General features: G+C 52.7%; 3 protein-coding genes across 4 annotated transcripts in view; 2 read left to right on the top strand and 1 right to left on the bottom strand.

Annotated features, from left to right (window-relative positions):
* cacna1hb (calcium channel, voltage-dependent, T type, alpha 1H subunit b) overlaps positions 1 to 6,206 on the top strand; it is a 32,010-nt gene extending 25,804 nt beyond the window's left edge. The window contains exons 24-32 of the mRNA XM_047042294.1: positions 395 to 504; positions 861 to 994; positions 1,120 to 1,190; positions 1,270 to 1,348; positions 1,587 to 1,708; positions 2,012 to 2,317; positions 2,814 to 2,985; positions 3,086 to 3,852; positions 4,079 to 6,206. Coding sequence (XP_046898250.1) covers positions 395 to 504; positions 861 to 994; positions 1,120 to 1,190; positions 1,270 to 1,348; positions 1,587 to 1,708; positions 2,012 to 2,317; positions 2,814 to 2,985; positions 3,086 to 3,852; positions 4,079 to 5,509 — 3,192 coding nt within the window. The 3' untranslated portion in view covers positions 5,510 to 6,206. The remainder of the gene's footprint in view (positions 1 to 394; positions 505 to 860; positions 995 to 1,119; positions 1,191 to 1,269; positions 1,349 to 1,586; positions 1,709 to 2,011; positions 2,318 to 2,813; positions 2,986 to 3,085; positions 3,853 to 4,078) is intronic.
* A 23-nt stretch (positions 6,207 to 6,229) lies between these two features.
* syngr3b (synaptogyrin 3b) lies at positions 6,230 to 10,031 on the bottom strand. 2 transcript variants are annotated; one of them, XM_047042281.1, is made up of 4 exons: positions 9,855 to 10,031; positions 8,879 to 9,113; positions 8,394 to 8,539; positions 6,230 to 7,180 (listed from the first exon to the last, which is right to left on the bottom strand). In XM_047042281.1, the coding sequence occupies exons 1-4, from the start codon at positions 9,957 to 9,959 to the stop codon at positions 6,959 to 6,961; spliced, it is 708 nt and encodes a 235-aa protein (XP_046898237.1). In that variant the 5' UTR covers positions 9,960 to 10,031; the 3' UTR covers positions 6,230 to 6,958. The 2 variants fall into 2 exon arrangements, with proteins under 2 accessions (XP_046898237.1, XP_046898238.1); XM_047042282.1 differs by lacking the exon at positions 6,230 to 7,180 and adding an exon at positions 7,187 to 7,680 and having other exon boundaries at positions 9,855 to 9,988.
* Positions 10,032 to 13,387: 3,356 nt separating this feature from the next.
* The window catches only part of myo15ab (myosin XVAb), a 35,330-nt gene continuing 21,361 nt past the window's right edge, over positions 13,388 to 27,356 (top strand). Inside the window, 25 exon segments of the mRNA XM_047042153.1 lie at positions 13,388 to 14,480; positions 14,559 to 15,670; positions 16,067 to 16,275; positions 16,277 to 16,480; positions 16,482 to 17,412; positions 17,500 to 18,659; positions 18,661 to 18,961; positions 20,672 to 20,956; positions 21,288 to 21,500; positions 21,578 to 21,994; positions 22,094 to 22,176; positions 22,400 to 22,463; positions 22,550 to 22,659; positions 22,880 to 22,954; positions 23,067 to 23,157; positions 23,319 to 23,324; positions 23,418 to 23,521; positions 23,818 to 23,881; positions 23,974 to 24,087; positions 24,923 to 25,084; positions 25,475 to 25,588; positions 25,742 to 25,800; positions 25,934 to 26,057; positions 26,956 to 27,051; positions 27,172 to 27,303. Coding sequence (XP_046898109.1) covers positions 13,388 to 14,480; positions 14,559 to 15,670; positions 16,067 to 16,275; positions 16,277 to 16,480; positions 16,482 to 17,412; positions 17,500 to 18,659; positions 18,661 to 18,961; positions 20,672 to 20,956; positions 21,288 to 21,500; positions 21,578 to 21,994; positions 22,094 to 22,176; positions 22,400 to 22,463; positions 22,550 to 22,659; positions 22,880 to 22,954; positions 23,067 to 23,157; positions 23,319 to 23,324; positions 23,418 to 23,521; positions 23,818 to 23,881; positions 23,974 to 24,087; positions 24,923 to 25,084; positions 25,475 to 25,588; positions 25,742 to 25,800; positions 25,934 to 26,057; positions 26,956 to 27,051; positions 27,172 to 27,303 — 7,323 coding nt within the window.

The raw sequence follows: 27,356 nt of genomic DNA on the forward strand, positions 1-27,356 counted from the left end.
GGTGATGGAGATCATAGTGTTGGGAACCAGGGGATGGGTACATAGAGAGGCTCTATTCAGAGACTTGTTGCTCTTGTTGGTTAGTTATAACAGATTTAAACTTTTGTACTCACTGTGGAATATTTTACTGTAGATTGTTCTTGTACACTCTTGCACTTTTTGGGTTTCAAGTTGTTTAATTGTAACTTGTTTAACTGCATGCTCTTATGGTTCTTCCCTTTGTCACTTATTTGGTTTTTCACAATGTATGCTTCATGTTTTGGCTGCTTGCAATGTTTGGGGCTACCTCGTTGTTATGATCAGTGACCTATGCTCTTTTGTAAAGCTCTCTCTTGGAAGTCGCTTTGGATAAAAGCGTCTGCTAAATGCATAAATGTAAATGTGTGTGTTTCAGTTCCTGGAGGAGGTGTTGAAACACTGTAACTATCTCTTCACTCTGGTGTTTGTCATCGAGGCCGTGCTAAAACTCATAGCCTTCGGGCTGCGCCGGTTTTTCAAGGACAGGTATACACACCCTCACACTCTCAAAATACACACCCTCACACTCTCAAAATACACACCCTCACACTCTCAAAATACACACCCTCACACTCTCAAAATACACACCCTCACACTCTCAAAATACACACCATCACACTCTCAAAATACAGACACACACTCTCAAAATATACACCCTCACACTCTCAAAATACAGACACACACTCTCAAAATACAGACACACACTCTCAAAATACAAACACTCTCACAACACACACAACACAAACAAGTCTCAGCTGTACTGAGTGTGTGTGTGCAGGTGGAACCAGCTGGACCTGGCCATAGTGCTGCTGTACTGAGTGTGTGCGTGTGTGTGTGTGCAGGTGGAACCAGCTGGACCTGGCCATAGTGCTGCTGTCCATCATGGGCATCACCCTGGAAGAGATCGAGATGAGCGCCTCCCTGCCCATCAACCCCACTATCATCAGGATCATGAGGGTGCTGAGGATCGCACGAGGTACACACACACACGTACACTCACACACACAAACATGCACACACACTGTATTCATGCTACTAATGTACTAATACGACCACAGTAATATAGTCTTGATACTGATCCTAATTGTGGTCTCTCCTCAGTGTTGAAGCTGCTGAAGATGGCCACAGGCATGCGCTCTCTGTTGGACACTGTGATGCAGGCCTTGCCACAGGTACTGGAGTAATACTGGAGTAATACTGGAGTAATACTGGAGTAAAAACATTATAATATATTTATGTTTGTGTGTGCAGGTGGGGAACCTTGGCCTGTTGTTCATGTTGCTCTTCTTCATCTACGCAGCACTGGGAGTAGAGCTCTTTGGAAAACTGGGTCAGTGATTGTGTGTGTATTGTACGAGAGAGAGAGAGAGAGAGAGAGAGAGAGAGAGAGAGAGAGAGAGAGAGAGAGAGAGAGAGAGAGAGAGAGAGAGAATGTGTGTATGTGTGAGTGAGTGTGTAATTTCCCATGATTGCCTGTCCATAAAATTACAATAATTACCTCCATGTTCTAATTAGTATCTATACATCTTGACTCCTTCCTTCCTACCTCCCCCCCTCCTCCCCTCCAGAGTGTTCGGAGCTGAACCCATGTGAGGGTCTGAGTCGGCATGCTACGTTTGAGAACATGGGCATGGCTTTCCTCACGTTGTTCCGCATCTCAACCGGAGACAACTGGAACGGAATCATGAAGGTGAAAAATGATTGGCCGGCTGCTATATTCCCCCCTGGTGATTGGTTACTGGCCCTGTCAGTCATGTTCCGAGCACAGTGACTGTGTGCGTACCCTCTGTATATGGCTGTTAACTCAGTGGCTCCATCTTGTGGACTAGACTAGATATACATCATGGGCAAATCAGCCTTTTCCCTTTCCTCCCTCCCCCATCTCCGCCATCGTACTTCATCCTCTCCCTCCTCCCCCCTTTCTACCCCTCCTCCCCCTTCCTCCTCATCCCCTTCCTTCTCCTCCCCCTCCCCCTCTCCCCCCTTCCCCCAGGACACCCTGCGTGAGTGCAGGCCAGAGGAGCGCTCCTGTCTGTCCTACCTGCCCCTGGTGTCTCCTCTGTACTTTGTCACCTTCGTGCTGATCGCTCAGTTTGTACTGGTGAACGTGGTGGTGGCCGTTCTGATGAAGCACCTGGAGGAGAGCAACAAGGAGGCGCGGCAGGAGGAGCAGGAGGAGGCGCAGGAGAGGGAGGAGCAGGAGGAGAGGGAGAGGAGGAAGAGGGAGGAGCAGGAGGAGGAGAAGGAGAGAGAGGCCAACCATTTCCTTAGTAACGCTTCCGTTGAACACGCTGGCCAGGTTCGTTGTGATGGAAATGGTGGTGATGATGATGGTGGTGATGATGATGATGGTGCTGATGATGATGGTGGTGATGGTGGTGGTGATGGTGATGGTGGTGATGATGGTAGTGGTGATGATGGTGGTGATGATGATGGTGGTGATGATGATGATGAAGGTGGTGGTGGTGATGATGGTGATGGTGGTGATGATGGTAGTGGTGATGATGGTGGTGATGGTGGTGGTGGTGATGATGATGATGAAGGTGGTGATGATGATGATGGTGATGGTGGTGATGATGGTAGTGGTGATGATGGTGGTGATGGTGGTGGTGGTGATGATGATGATGAAGGTGGTGATGATGATGATGGTGATGGTGGTGATGATGGTAGTGGTGATGATGGTGGTGATGGTGGTGGTGGTGATGATGATGATGAAGGTGGTGGTGATGATGATGATGATGATGGTGGTGGTGGTGGTGGTGATGATGATGGTACTTTGACACGTGCGTCTGCAGGGTGTGGAAAAGGAGGTTTGCCACAGCAACCTCCTGACAGTCCAGCGCCCCTATCTCTCCCGGATGCTCTCGTTGCCCAACGACAGTTACATGCTCCGCCCACTCCGAACGCTAGCACACGCCCCCTTCCCTCCCATTGGCCATGAGGTTTACAGGGGGTATGGCTTTTCAGGTAACTTTAACACTGACACTCACAACCACAGTTACAGAATTAGAATGTTCATACTTGGTACGGGTTTTACTGTGTTCAATTTCTCTCCCTCTCCCTCCAGGCTCCACCTCCTCCATGGGTTCCAGTGGGGCGGGGTCTTTACTCCAGGTGCCGGGAGCGTTACCTGCCGGAAGCCACGCCTTCTTAAGCTCCTCCAACAGCCACCGACCAACCATTTGCCTCAGTCCTGCCCACAGCATAGGCAAACATGCCCCCTCAAGAGGCAGACACACCTCCCTCAGACTAAGCCCCTCCTCCAGCATAGATAGACACAATTCTTACATGTTAAGCCCCTCCTCCAGCATTGACCGGACCTCCCCTTCTATCCCAGCTCTTTACAGTTGTGTGTCCTATCAGCTTAGCCCCACCCACAGCAATGACAGACATAAGCTAAGCCCCTCCTACAGCGTGGACAGTCGTACTTTCTATAGGGTAAGCCCTGCCCATAGCGTGGACAGGTCCTCTCCTCATAGGCTAAGCCCCGCCCATAGTGTGGACAAGTCCTCTTCTCATAGGCTAAGCCCCGCCCATAGTGTGGACAGGTCCTCTTCTCATAGGCTAAGCCCCGCCCATAGTGTGGACAGGTCCTCTCCTCATAGGCTAAGCCCCGTCCATAGCGTGGACAGGTCCTCTACTCATAGGCTAAGCCCCGCCCATAGCATGGACAGGTCCTCTACTCATAGGCTAAGCCCCGTCCATAGTGTGGACAGGTCCTCTCCTCATAGGCTAAGCCCCTCCTACAGCGTAGATAGACACACTCCTCCTGGAGAAGGACATGCCGTTCACAGACCCAGCTCTTCCCTGAGTGGCAGACAGCTGAAGAGACAGGTATGACCCAACTTCCAGTTTATCACTTCCTGCTTCTTGTTTGTGACTTCCTGTTTCCTGTACAACTTCCTGCTATCTCTTTGTGAGACGTTTTTCTTTTGGCGAACTCTTGTATTGCTGTATTACTTCCTGTGTGTAACTTCCTGTTTATTGTATGTAGCTTACTTTTCCCTTCACTTACTTGCTGATTCCTTTGTATAACTTCCTCCCTTTCTGCTTCCTGTAGAAAGCTGTGTGTGAGGATCTGACATCTGCTGAGGACCTACCAGGGTTAGGGCTACCAGGGTTAGGGCTACCAGGGTTAGGGCTACCAGGGCGCTGCAACGATGGAGCGCTGCTCACTGTCCCCAAACACACACACTCTATTTTACACACACTCCGACACACACACTCTCAGCGGGTCATCTCCCAGAGCCACAGTTGCTGCAGTGAAGGTAGCCAACCACCCCCATCTGGAACCTCCTCTTCCCTTCCCACTCCCTCCAGCCCCCCCACTCCCTCCAGCCCAACATACCCCCCAGGAAACCGCCCCAGCCCTCCCACCCCCCCTAGCCCTCCCATTCCCCCCAGCCCTCCCACTCCCTCCAGCCCAACATACCCCCCTACCTCACCCCCCAGCCCTCCCACTCCCTCCAGCCCAACACACCCCCCTACCTCAACCCCCAGCCCTCCCACTCCCTCCAGCCCAACACACCCCCCTACCTTACCCCCCAGCCCTCCCACCTGCTCCAGCCCAACATCCCCCCCTACCTCACCCCCCAGCCCTCCCACTCCCTCCAGCCCAACATACCCCCCTACCTCACCCCCCAGCCCTCCCACCTGCTCCAGCCCAACACACCCCCCTACCTCACCCCCCAGCCCTCCCACTCCCTCCAGCCCAACACACCCCCCTACCTCAACCCCCAGCCCTCCCACTCCCTCCAGCCCAACACACCCCCCTACCTCACCCCCCAGCCCTCCCACCTGCTCCAGCCCAACATCCCCCCCTACCTCACCCCCCAGCCCTCCCACTCCCTCCAGCCCAACATACCCCCCTACCTCACCCCTCGGCCCAAGCCCTGACCAACCAGACTCCATCCCTCCCAGCACCCCCGCCCCCCCCAGCCCCTGCGCCCCCCTACCGTATGAAGCAGATGAAACGGTGTCTAGCATCATCTTCACCTCTGCTGACATCCACCTGACCCCAAGGCCTTCCCCCCACCCTCTTCACACCCAACACTCATTGGCCGGCTCCCTGGTGTGTCTGCAGCAACGTTCCATGGAGGAGCAGAAGATGAGCTGCCTCGGCCAATTGCTGTCTCCAGTTCCAGACAGGAAGAGAAAGCAGAGCCCGCCCTGCATCACCGTAGACCCGCCCCCAGAGACCCTCGTTGCCACTGTGACAGGGTTGGCAGACAGTACCATGCACCTGCGAAGGCGGAACTCATCCTTTGACCCCTCCTCCTGGAAAGACTCTGTAGACACGCCCCTTTCCCCTCACCACCAACCTGAGACGAGCTCTCTGGACACTGAGTCAAACACCAGCCAATCAGGAAGCTTTTTACTGCAGATGGAAGACAGGCCCCCTGAGGATGATCTGCTGGGATTGGCTCCCACTCCCCTGAGGAGGCGGAGCTTGGTGCGCATGCTAAGCACACGGAAAGGAGAGGAGCCTTAACGCTAGCCCTGCCCACACAAACACTGTTTCCTGTATGATATGCAATAGACCCCTCCCAACTATCATCTCTTTACAACTGTGTGTGTGAATCACAGCTGAGATGATGCTAACCCTAACCACCTTTAACCTTTAAGATCATTTATCTGTCCTATCAGTGGGTGTTTTTAGGTTTAGTTGAAATTCAAGGCACACAGACATGCAAGCAGACAGACAGGTAGAAAGACAGGCAGGCAGCAAATATACAGGTTTGGTATATATTCAGGTAGACAGTTGTATATGAATAATATTATAAATAATAAACATCTCCACTTATCTTCCTATTCTCCTCTCTTCCTCTTTGCCTCTCCTGTAGTCTCCTCCTCTATATTCTTATCTCCTCCTCTTCTCTCCTCTCTATTTTCCTCTCTCCTCTCCTCTACTGTTTAGATGAAGGGCTTCATGATAACTGAGTTGAGTACAGAATGCATGTGATATTTTAATACAATATTTAAATACGGTGTATTTACAGAATAATGTTACTCATATTGTGATGATGATGAGGGTTATGATGATGAAGGTAATGAAAACGATGACAGGAAGTATAGATGTGTCACTTCCTGTGGCAGGACTGAGAGGAGGACACTAGATTAAAAGACTTTGTCTCTGAGAAGGTCGCTGTCAAACTGTGTTAAACACACACATGCACCCACATATACTCACACACTGACACTGAATGCATGATGCAAGTCTAGTTGTTTATTTCATCTTTCATTATTCTGTCTTAGCTTTTTACAATCAAATATTAATATTAATGAAATATTAAACTACATCAAATATTCACACTGCAGCTGTGGGAATCTTACACACACCGCATCCTGAAAACTCTCCATTCTCTCTCCTTACATCTCTTCCTCCCTTCCCTCCATCCTCCCTCCCCCAACTGTCAATCATGTTTCTCAGCCAATGGGCTACAGTGAACTCAGAGAGACTGTGTGATTGGTCAAGTCTCTATAGCTTCTTTGCGTGTGTGTTGTGTGTGTGTGTGAATATGTGTCTGTGTTAATGTGTGTTTGTGTGACAGGGTGGGTAATGATGTTCCGTGTCTTTGGCTGAGCCAGCAGTTGCCATGGTGAAAATAGAACAGATGCCACCTGACCGGGGACCAACCAATAGCAGCCACAGAGGATGCAGGAAACCAGAAAAGAATCAGTTTTTCCTTTTTTCTCTCTGTCTCTCTAGACATCTTTTATTGGCACTGTCCTCTTTCTCCACCCATCCCTCCATCTCTCCTCCCTCCCTCAACTTCTAGAAGGTGGGGGTTATGTTGTGTGTGTCTAGAAGGTGGGGGTTATGTTGTGTGTGTGTCTAGAAGGTGGGGGTTATATTGTGTGTGTGTCTAGAAGGTGGGGGTTATATTATGTTGTGTGTGTGTGTCTAGTAGGCGGGGGTTATGTTATGATGTGGGTGTGTCTAGAAGGCGGGGGCGGGTCTTGGAGGGCTGAGTGCTTGTGGGTCCAGGGTCTCGGTGAAGGGTGGGGCTTGGTAGGGGTTGGTGGTTACTATGGTGACTCCGTTGGCGACGGGGTAGGGCGTGGCATGGGCGTGGCCGGAGGCGTCCAGGTGCTGGCAGGTGAAGAGGGTCATATTGGTTCCAGACAGCAGCCTCTGGAGAGCACTGACCGTCAGTCCTGCCTGCACACACACATGTATGCATGCACACACACGTACACACACCACACACACACCGTGTGCACACACCGGTGTTATGTTAATTGGAGTTAAACCTGCAGAGACACAGGTCACAGTTAGTTCATACACACACAGCTGAGGTCAATGCACACACAAGAGTAAACACACACCACAGAAACAGACACACACAAGAGTAAACACACACCACAGAAACAGACACACACAAGAGTAAACACTCACCACAGAAACAGACACACACAAAAGTAAACACACACCACAGAAACAGACACACAAGAGGTGTTGGTGGGATCAAATATATCTGAGATATGAGAAAAGGGGAGGGGTCAGGGTGGAGCTCAAGACCAGTGAGAGGTAAGAGGAGGGGTCAGGGTGAAGAATTAGACCAATGAAAGTGATGGAGGTGTTTTGGCGAGGAGTCTTTGCTTGTCTTCAAGGAAAGAGATGTTCTTAAACCTGTCTACTGCAAGAAGACACTGGTACCCCTGTAACACACACACAGGTACACACACACACATGCACACAAACATAAAAACATGCACACACACATGCACACACACACAACCAGACATATACGTCAAATGCAATATGCACCATGCTACATCCCCCTAACCCACACACACTCTCCCCCCACACACACCTCCGCCCCCCCATGCCCACATGCACACACACACACCTCCGCCCCCCCATGCCCACATGCACACACACACACCTCCGCCCCCCCATGCCCACATGCACACACACACACCTCCGCCCCCCCATGCCCACATACACACACACACACCTCCGCCCCCCCATGCCCACATGCACACACACACACACCTCCGCCCCCACATACACACACACACACCTCCGCCCCCCCATGCCCACATACACACACACACACACCTCCGCCCCCACATACACACACACACACCTCCGCCCCCCCATGCCCACATGCACACACACACACCTCCGCCCCCCCATGCCCACATGCACACACACACACCTCCGCCCCCCCATGCCCACATGCACACACACACACCTCCGCACCCACATGCACACACACACACCTCCGCCCCCCCATGCCCACATGCACACACACACACCTCCGCCCCCCCATGCCCACATGCACACACACACACCTCCGCCCCCCCATGCCCACAGACACACACACACACCTCCGCCCCCACATGCACACACACACACACCCTCCTACCCAGCTGAGGATGGAGAAGAAGCAGAAGGCGATGGCGGCCCTGGCGGCGTCTGAGCCCTGAGCCAATGGGAGCTCCTCCTCAGACGTCTGTTGCCACTGATTGGCCAGGAAACAGAATCCCACGAACCACAGGAAGCTGCAGAGGGCTGGGGGCGGAGCCAACATAACAGTTACAGAAGTATGTATGTATGGTGTGTGTGTGTATGTATGGTGTGTGTATGTATGGTGTGTGTATGTGGTATGTATGGTGTGTGTATGTCTATGTATGGTGTGTGTGTATGTGGTTTGTATGGTGTGTGTGTGTGGGTGGGTGTGTGTGTGTGTGTATTGTGTGTGTATGTGGTATGTATGGTGTGTATGTGGTATGTATGGTGTGTGTATGTATGGCGTGTGTGTGTGTATGTGGTATGTATGGTGTGTGTGTGTGTGTATGTAAGTGGTATGTATTGTGTGTGTGTGTATGGTGTGTGTGTGTGTGTGTGTACCAGAGAAGGCCAGGTCCAGCAGCACTACTCTCCGTCTGTCTCTCACACTGCTTAGTGACGGGAACAACACATCCAGAACCAGGAAGCAGAGGCTGCCTAGGAAACAGGCCACACCCACCGTCACGCCATAGTTACAAGCATCATAGTTCTTGTTGAACACGCATAGTAACCGTTCACTTCCAATGTTGATGTAGCCTTCGTTTATTATAGAACTGAACACCACCATGGAAAATACCTGAGAAGGATAGGGGGAGAGAGGGGGAGCATAGAAGAGGGAAGGAGAGGGGAGGAGAGGGGAGGAGAGGAGAGAAAGAGAGGAGAGAGAGTTTAGGCAGAGTAAACATTAAGGCAGCATGATAATGACTTCACAGTTGGGTTAGAAAATGTTTTAATTTACACCTCTCCTCTCTCTATTTCAATCCCCCCACCCCCCTCTCTTCTATCTTTCTCACTCACACCTTAACAAGCAGACACATCCCCCCACGCACACACTCCAACACATCTTCCGGTTTACCGACCGAGCATACTCCGCCGACAATCTCGTCATCTTTAGCCTACCCGGTAATTAATTCACAGGATGCGCATGCATGCTAGACAACGTCAACTCGCCTCCCCCGACCCCTCCATTGTCGAACAGGCAGTTCGCGCACATAAACGCAACATTTTAGAACCGATAATCTAGAATACCGATAATAAGGCCTGTATCCAGTAACAAAGAAAAATATTCTGAAATGACGCATTTGTCTTGTACTGTACACAAACAGACACACACACACACACCCATACACTCACACACACATAAAACTATTGAAATCCCTGATTATCTCAATTCTGCCTATTATTCCTTTTGCTCGTTAGAGTCCTAAACGCGCAGTAAAAGACGCTGCCAGCTCTGCCATTAGACCGTGGCATCCCTCTACAGCCGGTTGTCTATCCCCACCCCTCAGTACCAGCGGCCCGGTAACGGTTGTCTCACCCAAGATAATAGCCTGAGGATGGTCCGAGGCTGTTTTAAGAAAGTAACGGGGTCGAAGCTCGTGCTACCAGCCTTGCCGGCGCCAAACGAGCCGGTTGGCTCCATCCCTCCAGTCTCGCGCTGTGAAAGGGAGACTCAAGTTGCGGTGTGATCGGTCTGGTCGAGCACACACCCCCACACTCTGTTGCGCGCTCTGCAGCGCCCGCGCGACCCTCAGGATGCTACGGAAGTTGGTCTTGGGCAACTCCATTAAAGCAATAAAAAAATCAAAGTCTCAAAAACGGAATCTAATGGCTAAACTTCTTCACAAAACACCTTTAGCATGTTTAAACACCCACAGAAACATGTTATAACAGCTAAAACATCAAGAAAACCATTCAGCCAGGAGGTACATGCCAAACATTGTAAATGCTTGAAAACACTATTCAGGAGCTGAAAAGCACTTTAACGCATCGGCGCACCGTCTCCGGTAACAGCGTTTCATTGGGGTGACACAATACAATTGTACCACATGAGACGGTGATGTGCACGGTATAAGCCCGTCATGTTTGGTTTATGTGCCACCCCCCACCGGCTCAGCAGTGTACAATCAGTTTGGTTGGCGAGGAAGCAAGTAATTGACGTGATCAATTCTCTAAGGGCGCGTGGAACACAAACCCCCGTGTTTAAATATTCATTCCTGCCCCGGCGGTCTCGCGAATCGCCCGGTCTGAGTTGCAAGGTGAGACTTGTAAACAGTTGTGGTGTATTGAACGATACCGGTCTACCTGTAAAATCACCTGTAAAGTTTTCGTTGTGGAGGTGCATGGCAAGGCGTCAATACGGAGCCCCAGTAACGTGAGCCGAGAGACGCTGGTAGGAGGTACAGACACGCCAAATCTCTTATTATGACAGACACACATCTATAACGTTCTCGTCATCTTTCTAGCCTTCCTTCTTTCCCCGTTTCTCCCTTCCACTTTTCTTCTACCCCCCCTCTCTTCTCTCTGTAAACTGGTCTGTGTATGTGACAGAAGAAATTGCTTGTGTAGCCTGATACTAGTATTATTATTATTATTATACTAGTATATATAATTGTTATCCTTAAATAATACATCCAACCATGCTATTACTCTACTCTGCTGACTGGTTTGTGTTCTGCTGTAGCAGTCAGTCGTACTAACGGCTCTGCAGCTCTATGTCGTGTCCACTAGGGGGCCGCACTCTTCCACAGAGGGAGAGAAGGAAGGAGAGAGAGAGAAACAGAGAGGGGAGGGGGATAGAGGGATGGAGAGAGGAGAGGAGGGGGTTTACAGGTGATAAAAATGTAACATAACCGTCTGATTTGATGATGTCATCCGACTAGATCAGCTATCTCAAATTACACACACACACACTCACATACACTCAATCACCCCTCCACACACACAAACACACACACACACACACACTCAACTACACTCAATCACCCCCTCCACACACACACACACAGACACACACACTCACATACACTCAATCACCCCCTCCACACACACACACACACACTCAGGCTGCTCCCTGCTCTATGTTAATGACCAGATAGCTTTACAGAGCAGAGATCAGGATCTGGCAACCCAACACCTCCATCTGGGACCAAACCTGGCAACCCAACCCTGCAGGGATGCTTGATGGCACCAATAATCACTGTCCTGTTATTGATCTGTGTGTGTAGGGATATGTGTTAGTTCAGACGCTGGTACTATAGGTGGATAATATATGCTGTGTTTTATCATATCTTTTAGATCACTGGGTCTGAGACCTCTCTTTTGTTGACTATCTGAGTATGTGTGTGTGTGTGTGTGTGATAGAGAGAGTCTTGAAACAGTTCCATTCTGACAGGAAGTACTCATCCCTGGCTCCAACTCCTGTATAATTCATGCCCCGCCCCCTCCTGCCTCTAGAGTTACATCTGCCGGGCCAGATGACAAATAAGACTCCTTCTACAACCCTCTCTCTCTCTTTGTCTCTCTCTCTCAAACACACACACATACAGAGACTCTCCCTTCTACAACCCTCTCTCTATCACACTCACACACACACCCACACACACACACACACACTCCCTTCTCCAACCTAACCCTTCTACAGCACCTGTGCAAATAACTCTCTCTCTCTCTCTCTCTCTCTCTCTCTCTCTCTCTCTTTCTCTGCTCTCTCTCTCTCTCTCTCTCTCTCTCTCTCACACACACTCTTTTCTCTCTCTCTCGCTCAGACACTCCCTCTCCTGTGCTGGGAGGAGTCTGAGAGTGTCAAGGCATTCCGTTCGCAGTGCAGCAGTGTGTGTGAGCAGGTTGGCAACTTGGAGCTGACCCTAGCAGTGACCTCTGACCTGCAGACCTGGAGAGACTGCTGCCTGAACAGGTAGAGAGCTGAGAGAGAGAACTGATAATTTGTGTGTGTGAGACAGACCGACAGACAGCGACCTCCTCCTGTGTTTCCAGGGTCATTGATGGAGACCAGACCAGTCATGTGGCTCCACACCTTCTGTCCACACATACACTTCTGAGGAGCGTTTCCAACATACACACAGGTAAGAAGCTTCCCTACACACACACACACACACACACACACACACACACACACACACACACACACACACACACACACACATACACACAGGTGAGGACAGGTAAGAACAGAATGGGTCTAGTCTTAGAACTAGTTCTGATTTGGAGGGTCTTTATGTCTGATGGAGCAAATCTTATGGACTCTAATAGATGTAGAGATGTAATAGATGTACTCTGTGTATGGTAACAGTGTGTGTATGTATGGGTGGGTGTGTGTATGTGCATGTGTGTGTGTATGTGCATGTGTGTGTGTATGTGCATGTGTGTGTGTATGTGCATGTGTGTGTGTATGTGCATGTGTGTGGGTGGACAGGTGCCGGGGAGGACATGGTGCATTTGTAGCCGTGCGTCAAGATGCCTGGGAAGAAAGACAACAAAAAGGACAAGAAAGGAGGGAAGCCGGAACCAGAGAAGAAGAAAGAGGAGGAGAAGAAGAAGGAGGAGGAAAAGAAAGGGAAGGGAGACAAGAAGGGAGGAAAAGATGACAAGAAGGGAGGGAAGGAGGACAAGAAGAAAGGGAAGGAGGAGCCTGTGAAAGGAAAGGGGAAGGACGATGGGAAGAAAGGTAAAGACAAAGGGAAGGGCAAGAAGGTGGAATCAGAGGAGGAGGAGCTTCTGAGCGAGGAGGAGGAGCTTAGCGAGGATGAGGAGGACGAGGAAGAAGAGGAGTCCGAGGACGACCGGGGAAGGCGGGGCCGTGGAGGGAAGGGGGCGGCGGCTAAAGGTGGCAAGGGGCGGTCCCGGGGGAGGGGAGGCGGAGATTCAGAGGACGAGGAAGACGAGGAGGAGGAAGATGAAGATGAGGAAGAGGAAGAAGACCGGAAAAAGAAGAAGTCTAAAGACCAGAAGGGCGGGAAGAGCTCGGAGGACAAGAAGAAGAAAGCCAAGAGGACGGAGGCGGTGCCCGTGGTGCCGGTGAAGGAAATGCCCAAGAAGGGCCTGAAGAACATGTCCAAGATGTTCATGAAGTTTTCTGGCATCAAGCGACGCCGCAAGTCCCGCAAGAAGCTGAAGAGCACCTCCCGGCTGTTCCTCGGCCTGGGCAAAAGGAAGAGCAGGCTGGTCAAGAAGAAGAGGAGGAAGAGCATGCTGAAGAACACCTCCAAGTTCATGATGAGGTTCAAGGCCAGCAAAAAGAAGAAGGAAAAGGAGAAGAAGGAGAAGGAGGAGAAGGAGAAGCAGGGCGCCGGGGGCAGGAAGCCTTCCTACATGTTGATTCGTCTGGGCGGGGAAGAGGATGCTGGAAAGAGAGGGGGAGGCGGCTTCTTCAAGGGAATGTTGAGGAAGAAGGGAGGGGCCGGGGGCATTGCAGAGGACTTTAAGAACCAGAGCTTGTTGCTAGGGAAGGTTGCCGGGGTGACCAACTGGCTAACCAAGCGCTTCCTGTCCACGAAGATGCGTGAGAGTGGGGGGGGCTGGGCAGGGCGTCACCAGAGCAGGAGGCAAGTCAGCGCCAGAGGTCATCATTCTGGTTACCAGAATGGGGGTTATGAGGGGGAGGGCTTGTACGGCTACAATCAGGAGGCAGGGCAGGGAGGGGGGGCAGGGGGGAGGGGCTACAGCAGACGCTCCGCCCGCCACAAGGCGCATGCCGCCCAGGCTGGTTACCATGGCTATGGACAGGTGGGGTATGATGATGCGTACGGTAATGGAGTGGCTGACCACTACGACATCCCGTCTCAGGACCAGGGTTACTACGAGGGCGACGCCGGTTACTATGACGACTACGGCGTCTATGGTGACTCCAGAGGGCGGTACCATGACCCATACGCTGCCCAGAGTTACTATGATGACTACAGGCAGCAACAGAGGGAGGGGGGAGGACAGTATGAGTACGGTCTCTATGGAGACGGTATTGAGGACTATGCCGACCCCCAGGAAGGTTACTACGAGGAGTTAATGGGTGAGCAGACAGGTTTCTACGACAACGGAATGGGCGGACAGTCAGCAGATTTCTATGATGACGGGATGGGTGGACAGGCTGGTTTCTATGACGACGGGATGGGCAGGCTGCCGGCGGGTTTCTATGACAACGGCATGGGTAGACAGGCTGGTTTCTATGACGACGGGATGGCTGAACAGGCTGGTTTCTACGACAATGGCATGGGTGGGCAACCAGCCGGTTTCTACAGCGACGGGATGGGAGGGCAGGCGGGTTTCTACAATGACGACCAGGGAGGTGTGTACGAGAACCCGTATGCTCAGGACTACCAGCTGAACTACAGCGAGGCCCCAGCCATGGCCTACCCAGACTACAGCTCCCAGCAGGCCATGGGGCTCCAAACAGGAAGTCAGCAGCTGTACCCTGGCTACACAGCAGAGGGGCTTGGGGTCCAGGGGCTCTACCCAGACCAGGACCAGGACCAGTACCAGTACCAGGACCAGTACCAGTACCAGGACCAGTACAGGGAGCAGCTGGACCAGTATGGTGGCAGTACGGGGGCGGTGGAGGAGGGAGGGGGCATGACCTTCAGAGTTCCCCGGCCACAGGTGCGCCTCTTTGGGAAGGAGCGTCTAGACGTGGCCTTGCCCCCCCCACCCAGACTCCCCCCCCAGCCGGAGTTTGAGGACATGTCAGACATCCAGTATGAAGACCAGTTGCCCCTGATGCCCCCACCCATGATTTCACCACAGGAACAGATGATGTCACAACACATGATGTCACCACAAATGATGTCACCACAGGAACAGATGATGTCACAACCAATGATGTCACCTCAGATGATGTCACCACAGGAACAGATGATGTCACAACAGGAACAGATGATGTCACAGCACATGATGTCACCACAGCAACAGATGATGTCACAACAGGAGCAGATGATGTCCCAGCACATGATGTCACCCCACATGATGTCACCACAGGAACAGATGATGTCACAACAGATGATGTCCCCACACATGATGTCACCACAGCAACAGATGATGTCACCACAGGAACGAATGATGTCACCACACATGATGTCACCACAGGAACAGATGATGTCACAACAGATGATGTCCCCACACATGATGTCACCACAGCAACAGATGATGTCACCACAGGAACGAATGATGTCACCACACATGATGTCACCTCAAATTATGTCACCACAGGAACAGATGATGTCACAACAGATGTCCCCACATATGAAGGCATCACAAAGTATGTCACTACAGGAACATATGATGTCACAGCACATGATGTCACAACAAGAGCAGATGATGTCACCACACATGATGTCACCACAGGTAGATATCTGGTTGGTTTAAACTTCAATAGAATTACTAAAAAGGTATCTTTGTGAAAACAATATTCTGTTTTAATCAGCTAATCAGTTTGTAGGACCAAAAGAGCTTTCTCTGTTCATGTCTATTTTGCTAACTTGTTAAAGAACTTTCAGTCTGCAGTGGGGTTTTGAGTATACTTGCTGTTTATTGATTTATGACAGAACGTGCTCAGATTTCTCACCTTACTCGCCAATGCTGAGCATCTGTTAATTAGCCTGTCATACTAGTCGTTAGTTTCTGTAGTTTGGTAGTTGATACACCGGTACAGGTAGTATATTTGCAGTAGTATCATAGAATTAGGTCATGTTCAGCTGTGACTATTTCTCAGAGGTAACATTGTTGTTTCCACAACAACAGATGATGGCAATGACTCCCACTCCAACCGCTCGGCTCATCCAGCAGGCTGGATCTCCCACAATGCCCCGGGGTGCACGCACGTCCCCTCTACCCTCCCGCCACCTGCCCCTTTCCCCCTCCCCCTCACGGCGATCCATGATGATATCATCACCTCAGATGCAGAGACGCCCCCCTTCCCATGCCTCCCCCATCCCCCCACGCCGCCTCCCCCCCCCCCCCCCAGCCTGTCCTGAGAGCAGGGTTTAACAACAACGCTCAGCGCCCCCCATCCCCACTCCGCTTCTCTCCCCCGGCCTCCCTCAAGATGTCCTCCCACCTTCCTCGGCGCCTGCAGCCCCAGAGGCCCCCTTCGATGGCCAGGGCCCCCTCCTCCCCAGCCTCCCCTCGAGCGACCATGCTCAGGCGCTCCCCCCCCCGCCTCCCCTCGAGCCTCCATGAGGAGGCCCAGCCCCCCCACCTCCCCCCCCCTCGTCCGCAGTCCCTTGGGGGGGAGAAAGCTGCGTTCCCCCTCCCCTCGTCGAGCCTCCCCCCCTGCCTCCCCCCACCTGACCAGGAGACCCAGAGACTCTGTCATCCTCCCCCCCCAGCATCCCTCCCCTTCACCCTCCCGGCGGAGCTTTTCTCCTGGGAGGCCATCTCCCGCCTCCCCGTCCCTCTCCCGTCGGTCCACTCGCGTCCTTCGGGACGGAAGCACCCCTTTGGTTCGGCAGAGACTAGGGGGGCGGGGCAATGTTCCCATGGGAACAGTCCGTCCTTCTCCCATGGGTTTACGGGGACGACCGGTGCCGCCCCCAACCCAAAATGTTCCTCCTTTCAGAACGAGTCTCCGTAGCAACCGCTCATCTGTCCTGACTGTGGACTCCCACCTACTCTCTCCCTTCGCCTCCCCTGTGCCCTCCCCCCGCTTTCCTCACCACCCCTCTCCCCAGATGTCTCAGCGCAGGCCCCTGGGGGTGAGAGAAGATGGCCGCCTTCCACCTCGGCCCATTGCCAGGGGCCGACCTCTCATGGCCCGACGCCCCTCCCCCCAGCCCTCACTCAAGCAGATGCCCCCCGCCTCCCCTCACCTCCCCCACCGCCTCTCCTCTCCCCACCTCTCCATGGCCCCTGCTTCCCCCCATCTCCCCCACCGCCTCTCCTCTCCCCACCTCTCCATGGCCCAAGCTTCCCCTTATCTCCCCCGACACCAGCCTACCTACACCCCTGACCCTTACTCTGACCCTTACGCTGCGGGGATGGACCAATCAGAGCAGTACCTGCCCTCATCCCCCATGCTTTCTGGGGCTTTGCAGAACCAGGCCCTCCGCTCCACCTCATACTCCTCCCCCTTGGGCCCCGGCCAGGCCGTCCCTCTCCAGCCCCCCTCCCCCATGTTGTCAGGGGCGATGGGTTACCACGAACATCTCCAGGGAGCTTACGGCCCCACCCCGGAGGAGTACGAGCAATTGCCAATGCAACCAACATCGCCCATGTTGTCGGGAGCGATGGCACATCAAGGGGCGTTGCGGGGCGTGGCCAACTACCAGTCACCCCTACAGCATCCCATGTCACCATACGAGCAGTTGCCACAGCAACCGTCGTCACCCATGTTGTCGGGGGCGATGGCACATCATGAGCGTCTCCGAGGAGCGGCGTACACCTCGCCCCTACAGCATCCCATGTCACCGTACGAGCAGTTGCCACAGCAACTGTCGTCACCCATGTTGTCGGGGGCAATGGCACATCATGAGCGTCTCCGAGGAGCGGCGTACACCTCGCCCCTACAGCGTCCCATGTCACCGTACGAGCAGTTGCCACAGCAACCGTCGTCACCCATGTTGTCGGGGGCGATGGCACATCACGAGCGTCTTCGAGGAGCGTCGTACACCTCGCCTCTACAGCGTCCCATGTCACCGTACGAGCAGTTGCCACAGCAACCGTTGTCACCGATGTTGTCAGGGGCGATGGCACATCACGAGCGTCTCCGAGGAGCGTCGTACACCTCGCCCCTACATGGTCCCATGTCACCATACGAGCAGTTGCCAGTGGAACCTTCATCACCCATGTTGTCGGGGGCGATGGCGCACCATGGGGCGTTGAGGGGCGTGGCCAGCTACCAGTCTCCTTTGCAGCGGCAGGGCTCTCCGTACGGACCAATTGTGACGCAGTATGACTACATCTCTGAGCCGGGACCTGCACCCCTGCTCCACAATGCCCTGCAGAACCGGGACATGGGGAACATGAGGAACGTGGGCCGTGGATCCTTCAAGAACCCGTACGCCCCACCCCCCCGCTACCCCCCCAAGCTGCCCTATGCCATGCAGAACCAGCAGCTGAGGCAGGCTTCCTATCAGAGCCCTTTGCAGCTCCGCAGCTCCCCCTATGCCCCGCCCACCCCCCAGCTGGGCCATGCCCTGAGGAACTCCCAGCTGGCGCAGGCCTCGTACCGCCTACCGGATGGAAGCCTGGTGAACCCGTATGGGGAGCCCGTCCCCACGTCCCCCAGTCTGTCCCGCGCATTGCTGAACCAGGACGTCACCAAGGCCTCCTACACCCTGCCGGACGGATCCATCATCACTGACCCTCGACAGCAGGTACCCTGACCCCTGACCTCCTAGCTTAGAATTAGCTTCAGCCCTCCTAACCTGGCTCATGACCCCTGACCTCTCTCACCAGCAGTCCATGTCTCCTAACCTGGCCCGGGCCCTGAACAACCCTGCCCTGCAGGGCGCCTCCTACACGCTCCCAGATGGAACCATCGTCATCGAAGCCAAGCAGCAGAAGTCCGCCTCCCCATTGCTGACGGCTGCACTGAGTAACCCCTACCTGAAGGGGGCGTCCTACACCCTGCCTGATGGCACCATCATCATCGACCCCCGCAAGCCTGTCTCCCCCAACCTGTCTGCTGCCCTGAAGGTAACACACAAAACAGAAATGACATGGGGGGGTGCATTTCAGGGCAGGGCTGGTGTGTCTTGCCAAGAAATGCACCCCCTGCTAACTCCAACTCTGACTAGAAAGGTGCCACATGCATTAAACTTAATCTGGGTACTCATATTAGTCCCCTCAACATACAGTAAGAATCATTTGATGTTGCAATAATTATTTTCCAAACCTTTTTTTCCAAACTGTTTTATACCCCCCGCCAACTCTGACTAAGAAGGTGCAACGTTCATTAAACTTACTCTGGTTACTCTTACTAGTCCCCTCGACGTAAAGTAAGAATCATTTGATGCTGGAATTTTTGTTTCCAAACTTTTTATTTCCTTAAAAGGTCTTTTAAGTGGGGAATGTAACAGAGTGGGAGATGTCACAGAGTGGGGAATGTAACAGAGTGGGAGATGTCACAGAGTGGGAGATGTCACAGAGTGGGAGATGTCACAGGCTACACTGAGGTTCAGCCAAGGTGGAAGCCACATTCCCACTTATACATTTAGTCATTTAGCAGACGCTCTTATCCAGAGCGACTTTCAGTAAGTACTGGGACATTCTCCCCCGAGGCAAGTAGGGTGAAGTGCCTTGCCCAAGGACACAAGGTAATTTGGCAATGCCGGGAATCGAACCAACAACCTTCTGATTATATTAGCAAGAGACTCCGAACCCCAGGGGGCCAGTCTCTGGGTCTCTCCAGGGGGCCAGACTCTGGGTCTCTCCAGGGGGCCAGTCTCTGCGTCTCTCCAGGGGCCAGTCTCTGGGTCTCTCCAGGGGGGGGCAGTCTCTGGGTCTCTCCAGGGGACTAGTCTCTCGGTCTCTCCAGGGGCCAGTCTCTGGGTCTCTCCAGGGGCCAGTCTCTGGGTCTCTCCAGGGGGCTAGTCTCTAGGTCTCTCCAGGGGGCCAGTCTCTAGGTCTCTCCAGGGGGCCAGACTCTGGGTCTCTCCAGGGGCCAGTCTCTGGGTCTCTCCAGGGTGCCAGTCTCTGGGTCTCTCCAGGGGCCAGTCTCTGGGTCTCTCCAGGGGCCAGTCTCTGCGTCTCTCCAGGGGCCAGTCTCTGGGTCTCTCCAGGGGCCAGTCTCTGGGTCTCTCTAGGGGCCAGTCTCTGGGTCTCTCTAGGGGGGCCAGTCTCTGGGTCTCTCCAGGGTGCCAGTCTCTGGGTCTCTCCAGGGGGCTAGTCTCTAGGTCTCTCCAGTGGGCCAGACTCTGGGTCTCTCCAGGGGGCCAGTCTCTGCGTCTCTCCAGGGGCCAGTCTCTGGGTCTCTCCATCCACTCCAACCCCCGGGGGGGGGGGGGCAGTCTCTGTGTCTCCATCCACTCCAAACCCCAGGGGGGGAACAGTCTCTGTGTCTCTATCCACTCCAAACCCCAAGGGGGTTATTCTGATAGCCCACATTCCCACTTACTGTATGGTTGCCCCCCAAAAAATTACTATTTCTAACCATAAGTGGATATATGAGCCATCAGAATGACCTCATAGATCTTGAAGTGGATTTGAAGCCTCACCACTTGATCTTTTTTCCTACCTTCTTTTACCCCCTGCTAACTCGTACTAGTCCCCTCAACGTACAGTAAGAATCATTTGATGCTGGGATGCACACACCTATGCCCACACATATATACACACATATACTTGATAGATCCACACAGTGGACTTTTAACTTTGAACCCCCTTTTGACCCCATATCCTCCACAGAACCCCACTATGAAGAATGCATCCTACAATCTTTCTGAAGGGACCATAAGGGACCCCAACAAGCCCATATCCCCCAACCTGGCTCTGGCCCTGGGGAACCCGGCCCTGCGTGGGGCATCCTACACCCTTCCGGACGGCACCATGATCATCGACCCCCGCAAGCCCCGGAGCCCCAACCTGCTGGCTGCGTTGCAGAACCCCTACCTGCAGGGGGCGTCCTTCACCCTTCCTGACGGAACCATCATCATCGACCCCCGCAAGCCCGTCTCCCCCAACCTGTCTGCGGTGCGCACCTGGGAGGGGTGTGTGTGTACCTGAGAGGGTGCAACAGTGTGTGTGTGTGTGTAGTCCTTTACTGACAGTGTTTTTGTTGTTCAGTAGGGTCTGGTGTGTGTGTTACATTTACATTTAGTCATTTAGCAGACACTTTTATCCAGAGCGACTTGCAGTGAGTACAGGGACATTCTCCCCGAGGCAAGTAGGATGAAGTGCCTTGCCCATATCATAATGTCATTTTGCACAGCCGAGAATCAAACCGACAACCTTCTGATTAATAGCCCGACTCCCTAACCGCTCAGCTATCTGACCCTTCTCTGTGTGTATGTGGTTGTTCTAGGCTCTCCAGAATCAGAACATGAGGAACCTGTCATACCGGCTGCCGGATGGGACCCTGGTGATGCCGGGCCAGAAGCCAAGTCAACCCAACCTGGCCGGTGCCCTGCAAAACCAGAACCTGCGCTCTGCCAAGTATCGCCTCGGAGAAGGCTCCGCCCTCTCAGCCAACCCTGCCCCTCCACCGCCCAACCTCTCCTCAGCCCTCCGGAAGCAGGTCTGATATCCCTCCATATACCCAAACATCCATACATCCATACACCCTTACCTCCATACCTCCATACCTCCCTCCAGGATCTCATGCGGGTTCACTACCGCCTCCCGGAGGGATCTCACCTGACTCGTCGCTTCCACCAGCCCTACCTGGGTGACGCCCTGAACAACCAGCAGCTCCGCTATGCCTCTTACCGTCCCCCGGGGGCACTGCAGGGCCCTGACGGCCGCTATGCCCATGTCCCTGCCTACGGTCCACGCTCTGGGCACTGGGCCAGTCAGGCGCGACAGGGGGCCGGCCCCGAGGGGGACGACGTATGGGCCTCTGAGAGGGTTCTGCCCCATGGAACCATCCAGAACCTGAGCAAGTGGTCGATGAAGCGCGAGGAGGGGGGGCTGGATAGCTACTCTCCATCCCCTCAGGGCCCCGGGGGGCGGAGCTTACAAGTGGACTGGACACCTGAGAGGGGCGAGATCAGAGGGACCTGGTTTGATAAGGTGACACACAGATTACACACACACAGACTACACACAAAGAAACACTATACATTCATACACACAGAGAAGTGACTAGACATGTATTGTGTGTGTGTGTAGGTGTACGCGGTGCGCAGCATGCCCACGGTGGGTCACCGGGTGAAGCGCTGGGCGGAGGGAATGGAAGACATGACTCAGCTGGAGTAAGTCATTAACTTTGACTACTTCCTGTTTCCTCTTACTTCCTGTTTCCTCTTAGCTGGAGAAGGTCTCCTTACACACTCTGACCACTTCCTGGTTGATCAGGATCCATTCCTGTTTCCTATTTGTTGATTGCTGATTGCTCTGTGTATGTGTGTTGTGTGTGTGTATATGCTCGCATGTGTCGGTATGTATGTATCTGTGTGTATGTGTGTGTGTTTACAGGGAACTAAATGAAACCACTGTCCTGATGAATCTGAAGAAACGCTATGACCAGGAGCTCATATATGTTAGTACACACAAAACCTCTTATACACAGTGACACACACACACACACACTCAAACCCCTGACAAAGTCCCCCTGCTACTCTGCAGACCTACATCGGCAGCATCCTGCTGTCTGTGAACCCCTACAAGATGTTCAACATGTATGGGACCGACATGGTGCTGCAGTACGAGGGCCACGGCCTGGCAGACAACCCTCCGTAAGAGCAGAGGAGGGGGTGGGGTCTCAATAATAGTGTGTTTATGTGAAGAGGTTGTGTTGTCAAAGGCGGGCTGGTTGGTTGCCAAGGGAATCTATGCTTTTGGGACACAGTGATACATGACATCTTAGTAACAGGAGAACTGTGAAGGTTAGCTCAGTAAGAGGAGAAGTGGGGAGGATGACCTCTGAGTTTCACACTGCCAGTGTGTGTGTTGCAGTCATCTCTTTGCCATAGCAAACATGGCCTACACCACGATGATGGATGCCAAACAGAACCAGTGTATTGTGATCAGGTAACACACACACACTTTTTTGTACTGTATTTTCTGATGAGTTATGGGTATGTTGGCTTGATCGTGTGTGTGTGTGTGTGTGTGTGAATGATGTGTGTGTACGTGTGCCCAGTGGAGAGAGTGGGTCCGGTAAGACTGAAGCTACCAAACTGGTCCTGCGCTACCTGACAGCCATACACCACAAACGTAACATCACACAACAGGTACACACACTCATATACACACACACTCAGTTCTTTCTTAGATCAACAGATAAGATATTAATCAAACAATAACTGTTTATTTTATGTCCTCTTCCCCCCCCCTCCTCCCCCTACCCCTCCTCCTCCCCCTTCCTCCCCTCCTCCTCCACTTCCTCAACCAGATTCAGGTAAGTCTATGTACCTGTATGTATATGTCCATTCTCCAGCAAAGCCTCTGGTGTGTTGATGTTGGCGTGGTAACCATGGGAACCCTCCAATAGATCCTGGAGGCTACTCCCCTCCTGGAGGCCTTTGGGAACGCCAAGACGCTGCGGAACCACAACTCCTCTCGGTTCGGCAAGCTGGTGCAGATCTACATGGAGGAGTGAGTTCTGTTCCCACGGTGACCTGGGGTACTGTTTGGGAAAGGTTGGGGTTGGGGTTAGTGTTAGGGTTGGGGGTTAGGTTTAGGGTTTGTGATTGGAAGGTTCCTGTTTTCTGTGGGACTGACATGATGTCAGGATTATATTTCACAATGCTGGATTAACGTATCAATATCCCACACACACACACATTCTAACAATGGTGTGAATATCAATCATTGACCTGCTTGTTACTTAAGTCTGAATTCTTAGAGGGGATTAGGGTGTCGTCAGGTTGAGTGTGTGTGTGTTCTGACAGAGGTGTGATCAGCGGTGCCATAACATCTCAGTACCTGCTGGAGAAGTCCCGTATCGTCTTCCAGGTGACTCATAGAAACACACACACATGTACACTCACACACAGACAGTGGAGTCCCATTACACAGGAGTGATGTGACACAGCCCCCCCCCCCAGGCCAGATCAGAGAGGAACTACCACATCTTCTATGAGATGCTGGCAGGACTTCCAGACTACGACAAGAGATTGCTCTTTCTCCAGGAGGCTGAGACCTACTACTACTTGAACCAGGTACACACACACCTTGTACCAGGTACACACACACACCTTGTACCAGGTACACACACACACCTTGTACCAGGTACACACCCCTGAACCAGGTACACACACACACCTTGTACCAGGTACACACACCCCTGAACCAGGTACACACACCTTGTACCAGGTACACACACCCCTGAACCAGGTACACACACACACCTTGTACCAGGTACACACACCCCTGAACCAGGTACACACACACACCTTGTACCAGGTACACACACACCTGAACCAGGTACACACACCCCTGAACCAGGTACACACACACCTTGTACCAGGTACACACACACACACCTTGTACCAGGTACACACACCCCTGAACCAGGTACACACACCTTGTACCAGGTACACACACACACCTTGTACCAGGTACACACACACACCTTGTACCAGGTACACACACCCCTGAACCAGGTACACACACACACCTTGTACCAGGTACACACACACACCTTGTACCAGGTACACACACCCCTGAACCAGGTACACACACCTTGTACCAGGTACACACACCCCTGAACCAGGTACACACACACCTTGTACCAGGTACACACACCCCTGAACCAGGTACACACACACACCTTGTACCAGGTACACACACCCCTGAACCAGGTACACACACACACCTTGTACCAGGTACACACACACACCTTGTACCAGGTACACACACCCCTGAACCAGGTACACACACACACCTTGTACCAGGTACACACACACACCTTGTACCAGGTACACACACACACCTTGTACCAGGTACACACACCCCTGAACCAGGTATACACACCTGCCTGGTCTCTGTTCTCAGGGAGGGGACTGTGTGATCGAGGGGAAGGACGACGCTGCAGATTTTGGGCATCTTCTGGGTGCTATGGAGACGCTGGGCTTCAATGCTGAGGAGCAGAACAGCATCTTCAGACTGCTGTCCTCCGTCCTGCACCTGGGAAACCTGTACTTCCAGTCTCACCAGGTACACACTCACTCACCGGAAGCAGGTACACACTCACCTGAAGCAGGTACACACTCACCTGAAGCAGGTACACACTCACCTGAAGCAGGTACACACTCACCTGAAGCAGGTACACGTTCACCTGAAGCAGGTACACACTCACCTGAAGCAGGTACACACTCACCTGAAGCAGGTACACACTCACCTGAAGCAGGTACACGTTCACCTGAAGCAGGTACACACTCACCTGAAGCAGGTACACACTCACCTGAAGCAGGTACACGCTCACCTGAAGCAGGTACACACTCACCTGAAGCAGGTACACACTCACCTGAAGCAGGTACACACTCACCTGAAGCAGGTACACGCTCATGTGTGCGCGTGTGTATGTGCGTTTTCGTGTGTATGCAGGTGGAGGGCCAGGAGGTGGCTGCAGTGAGCAGTACTCAGGAGATCCGGTTGGTCTCAGAGCTGCTGCTCGTCTCACCTGACGCCCTGCAGAAAGCTGTCACCTACAAACTCACGGTAACCCTCACACACTCTCTCACACACACACCACACACACACACACACACACTCACACACACACTCACACTCACACACACACACACACACACACTCTCAGACACACACACACACAGTCTCACACTACTGAGAGTGTGTCATGTTCTCCTCCAGGACACAGTCAGGGAGAAGATCTACACTCCTCTAACTGTGGAGAGTGCTGTGGACGCCAGGTGAGAGAGAGAGTGTGTGTGTGGTGTGTGTCTGTATGTGTGTGTTTTTGAGGGCCAGCTGTCTGTGTGTGTATAGTTTTGAACCTCTCACCTACAGAGCTTTGAACCCTCATCCTTTACTGTGTTTCCGTAGGGACGCTGTTGCCAAGATACTGTACTCGCTGCTATTTAATTGGCTGACAGAGAAGATTAATGGGCGTGTCTACCCTCGCAATGAGGCCCTATCAATCTCTATACTGGACATCTACGGTTTTGAGGTTACACACATACACACATACACACACACTCACCTGGTCTCCACACATACACACATAAACACACACTCACCTGGTCTCCACACATACACGCATAAACACACACTCACCTGGTCTCCACACATACACACATAAACACACACTCACCTGGTCTCCACACATACACACATAAACACACACTCACCTGGTCTCCACACATACACACATAAACACACACTCACCTGGTCTCCACACATACACACATAAACACGCACTCACCTGGTCTCCACACATACACACATAAACACACACTCACCTGGTCTCCACACATACACACATAAACACACACTCACCTGGTCTCCACACATACACACATAAACACACACTCACCTGGTCTCCACACATACACACATAAACACACACTCACCTGGTCTCCACACATACACACATAAACACACACTCACCTGGTCTCCACAGAGACACACATAAACAGACACTCACCTGGTCTCCACAGATACACACATAAACAGACACTCACCTGGTCTCCACAGATACACACATAAACACACACTCACCTGGTCTCCACAGATACACACATAAACAGACACTCACCTGGTCTCCACAGAGACACACATAAACACACACTCACCTGGTCTCCACAGATACACACATAAACACACAGTCACCTGGTCTCCACAGATACACACATAAACAGACACTCACCTGGTCTCCACAGAGACACACATAAACACACACTCACCTGGTCTCCACAGATACACACATAAACACACACTCACCTGGTCTCCACAGATACACACATAAACACACACTCACCTGGTCTCCACAGATACACACATAAACAGACACTCACCTGGTCTCCACAGATACACACATACCAACATCCCTTTCTGCTCCCCTGCAGGATCTGGCTGTGAACAGCTTTGAGCAGCTGTGTATCAACTACGCCAACGAAACTCTGCAGTTCTACTCCAACACAGTCATCTTCCAGGAAGAGCAGGTGGGCTCACACACACACATATACACACATATACACACATATACACACTCACACACATAAACACACACACCCCGTGTGGACATGGAGGCAGTGTTGTGAGCGTTGTTGCCATGGCACCAGGAGGAGTATATGCGAGAGCAGATCATCTGGAAGCAGATCTCCTTCACCGACAACCAGGCCGTCATGGACATCATTTCTGCAAAGCCTCATGGGATACTTCGTGTCCTTGACGACCAGAGTGGCTTCCCCCAGGTACGTCAGTTCCCCTGCACCACTTCCTGTCTGTCATCCACCCGCCGCCCATG

Source organism: Hypomesus transpacificus, chromosome 19, assembly GCF_021917145.1.
Source record: "Hypomesus transpacificus isolate Combined female chromosome 19, fHypTra1, whole genome shotgun sequence".
NCBI classification, from domain to species: Eukaryota; Metazoa; Chordata; class Actinopteri; order Osmeriformes; family Osmeridae; genus Hypomesus; species Hypomesus transpacificus.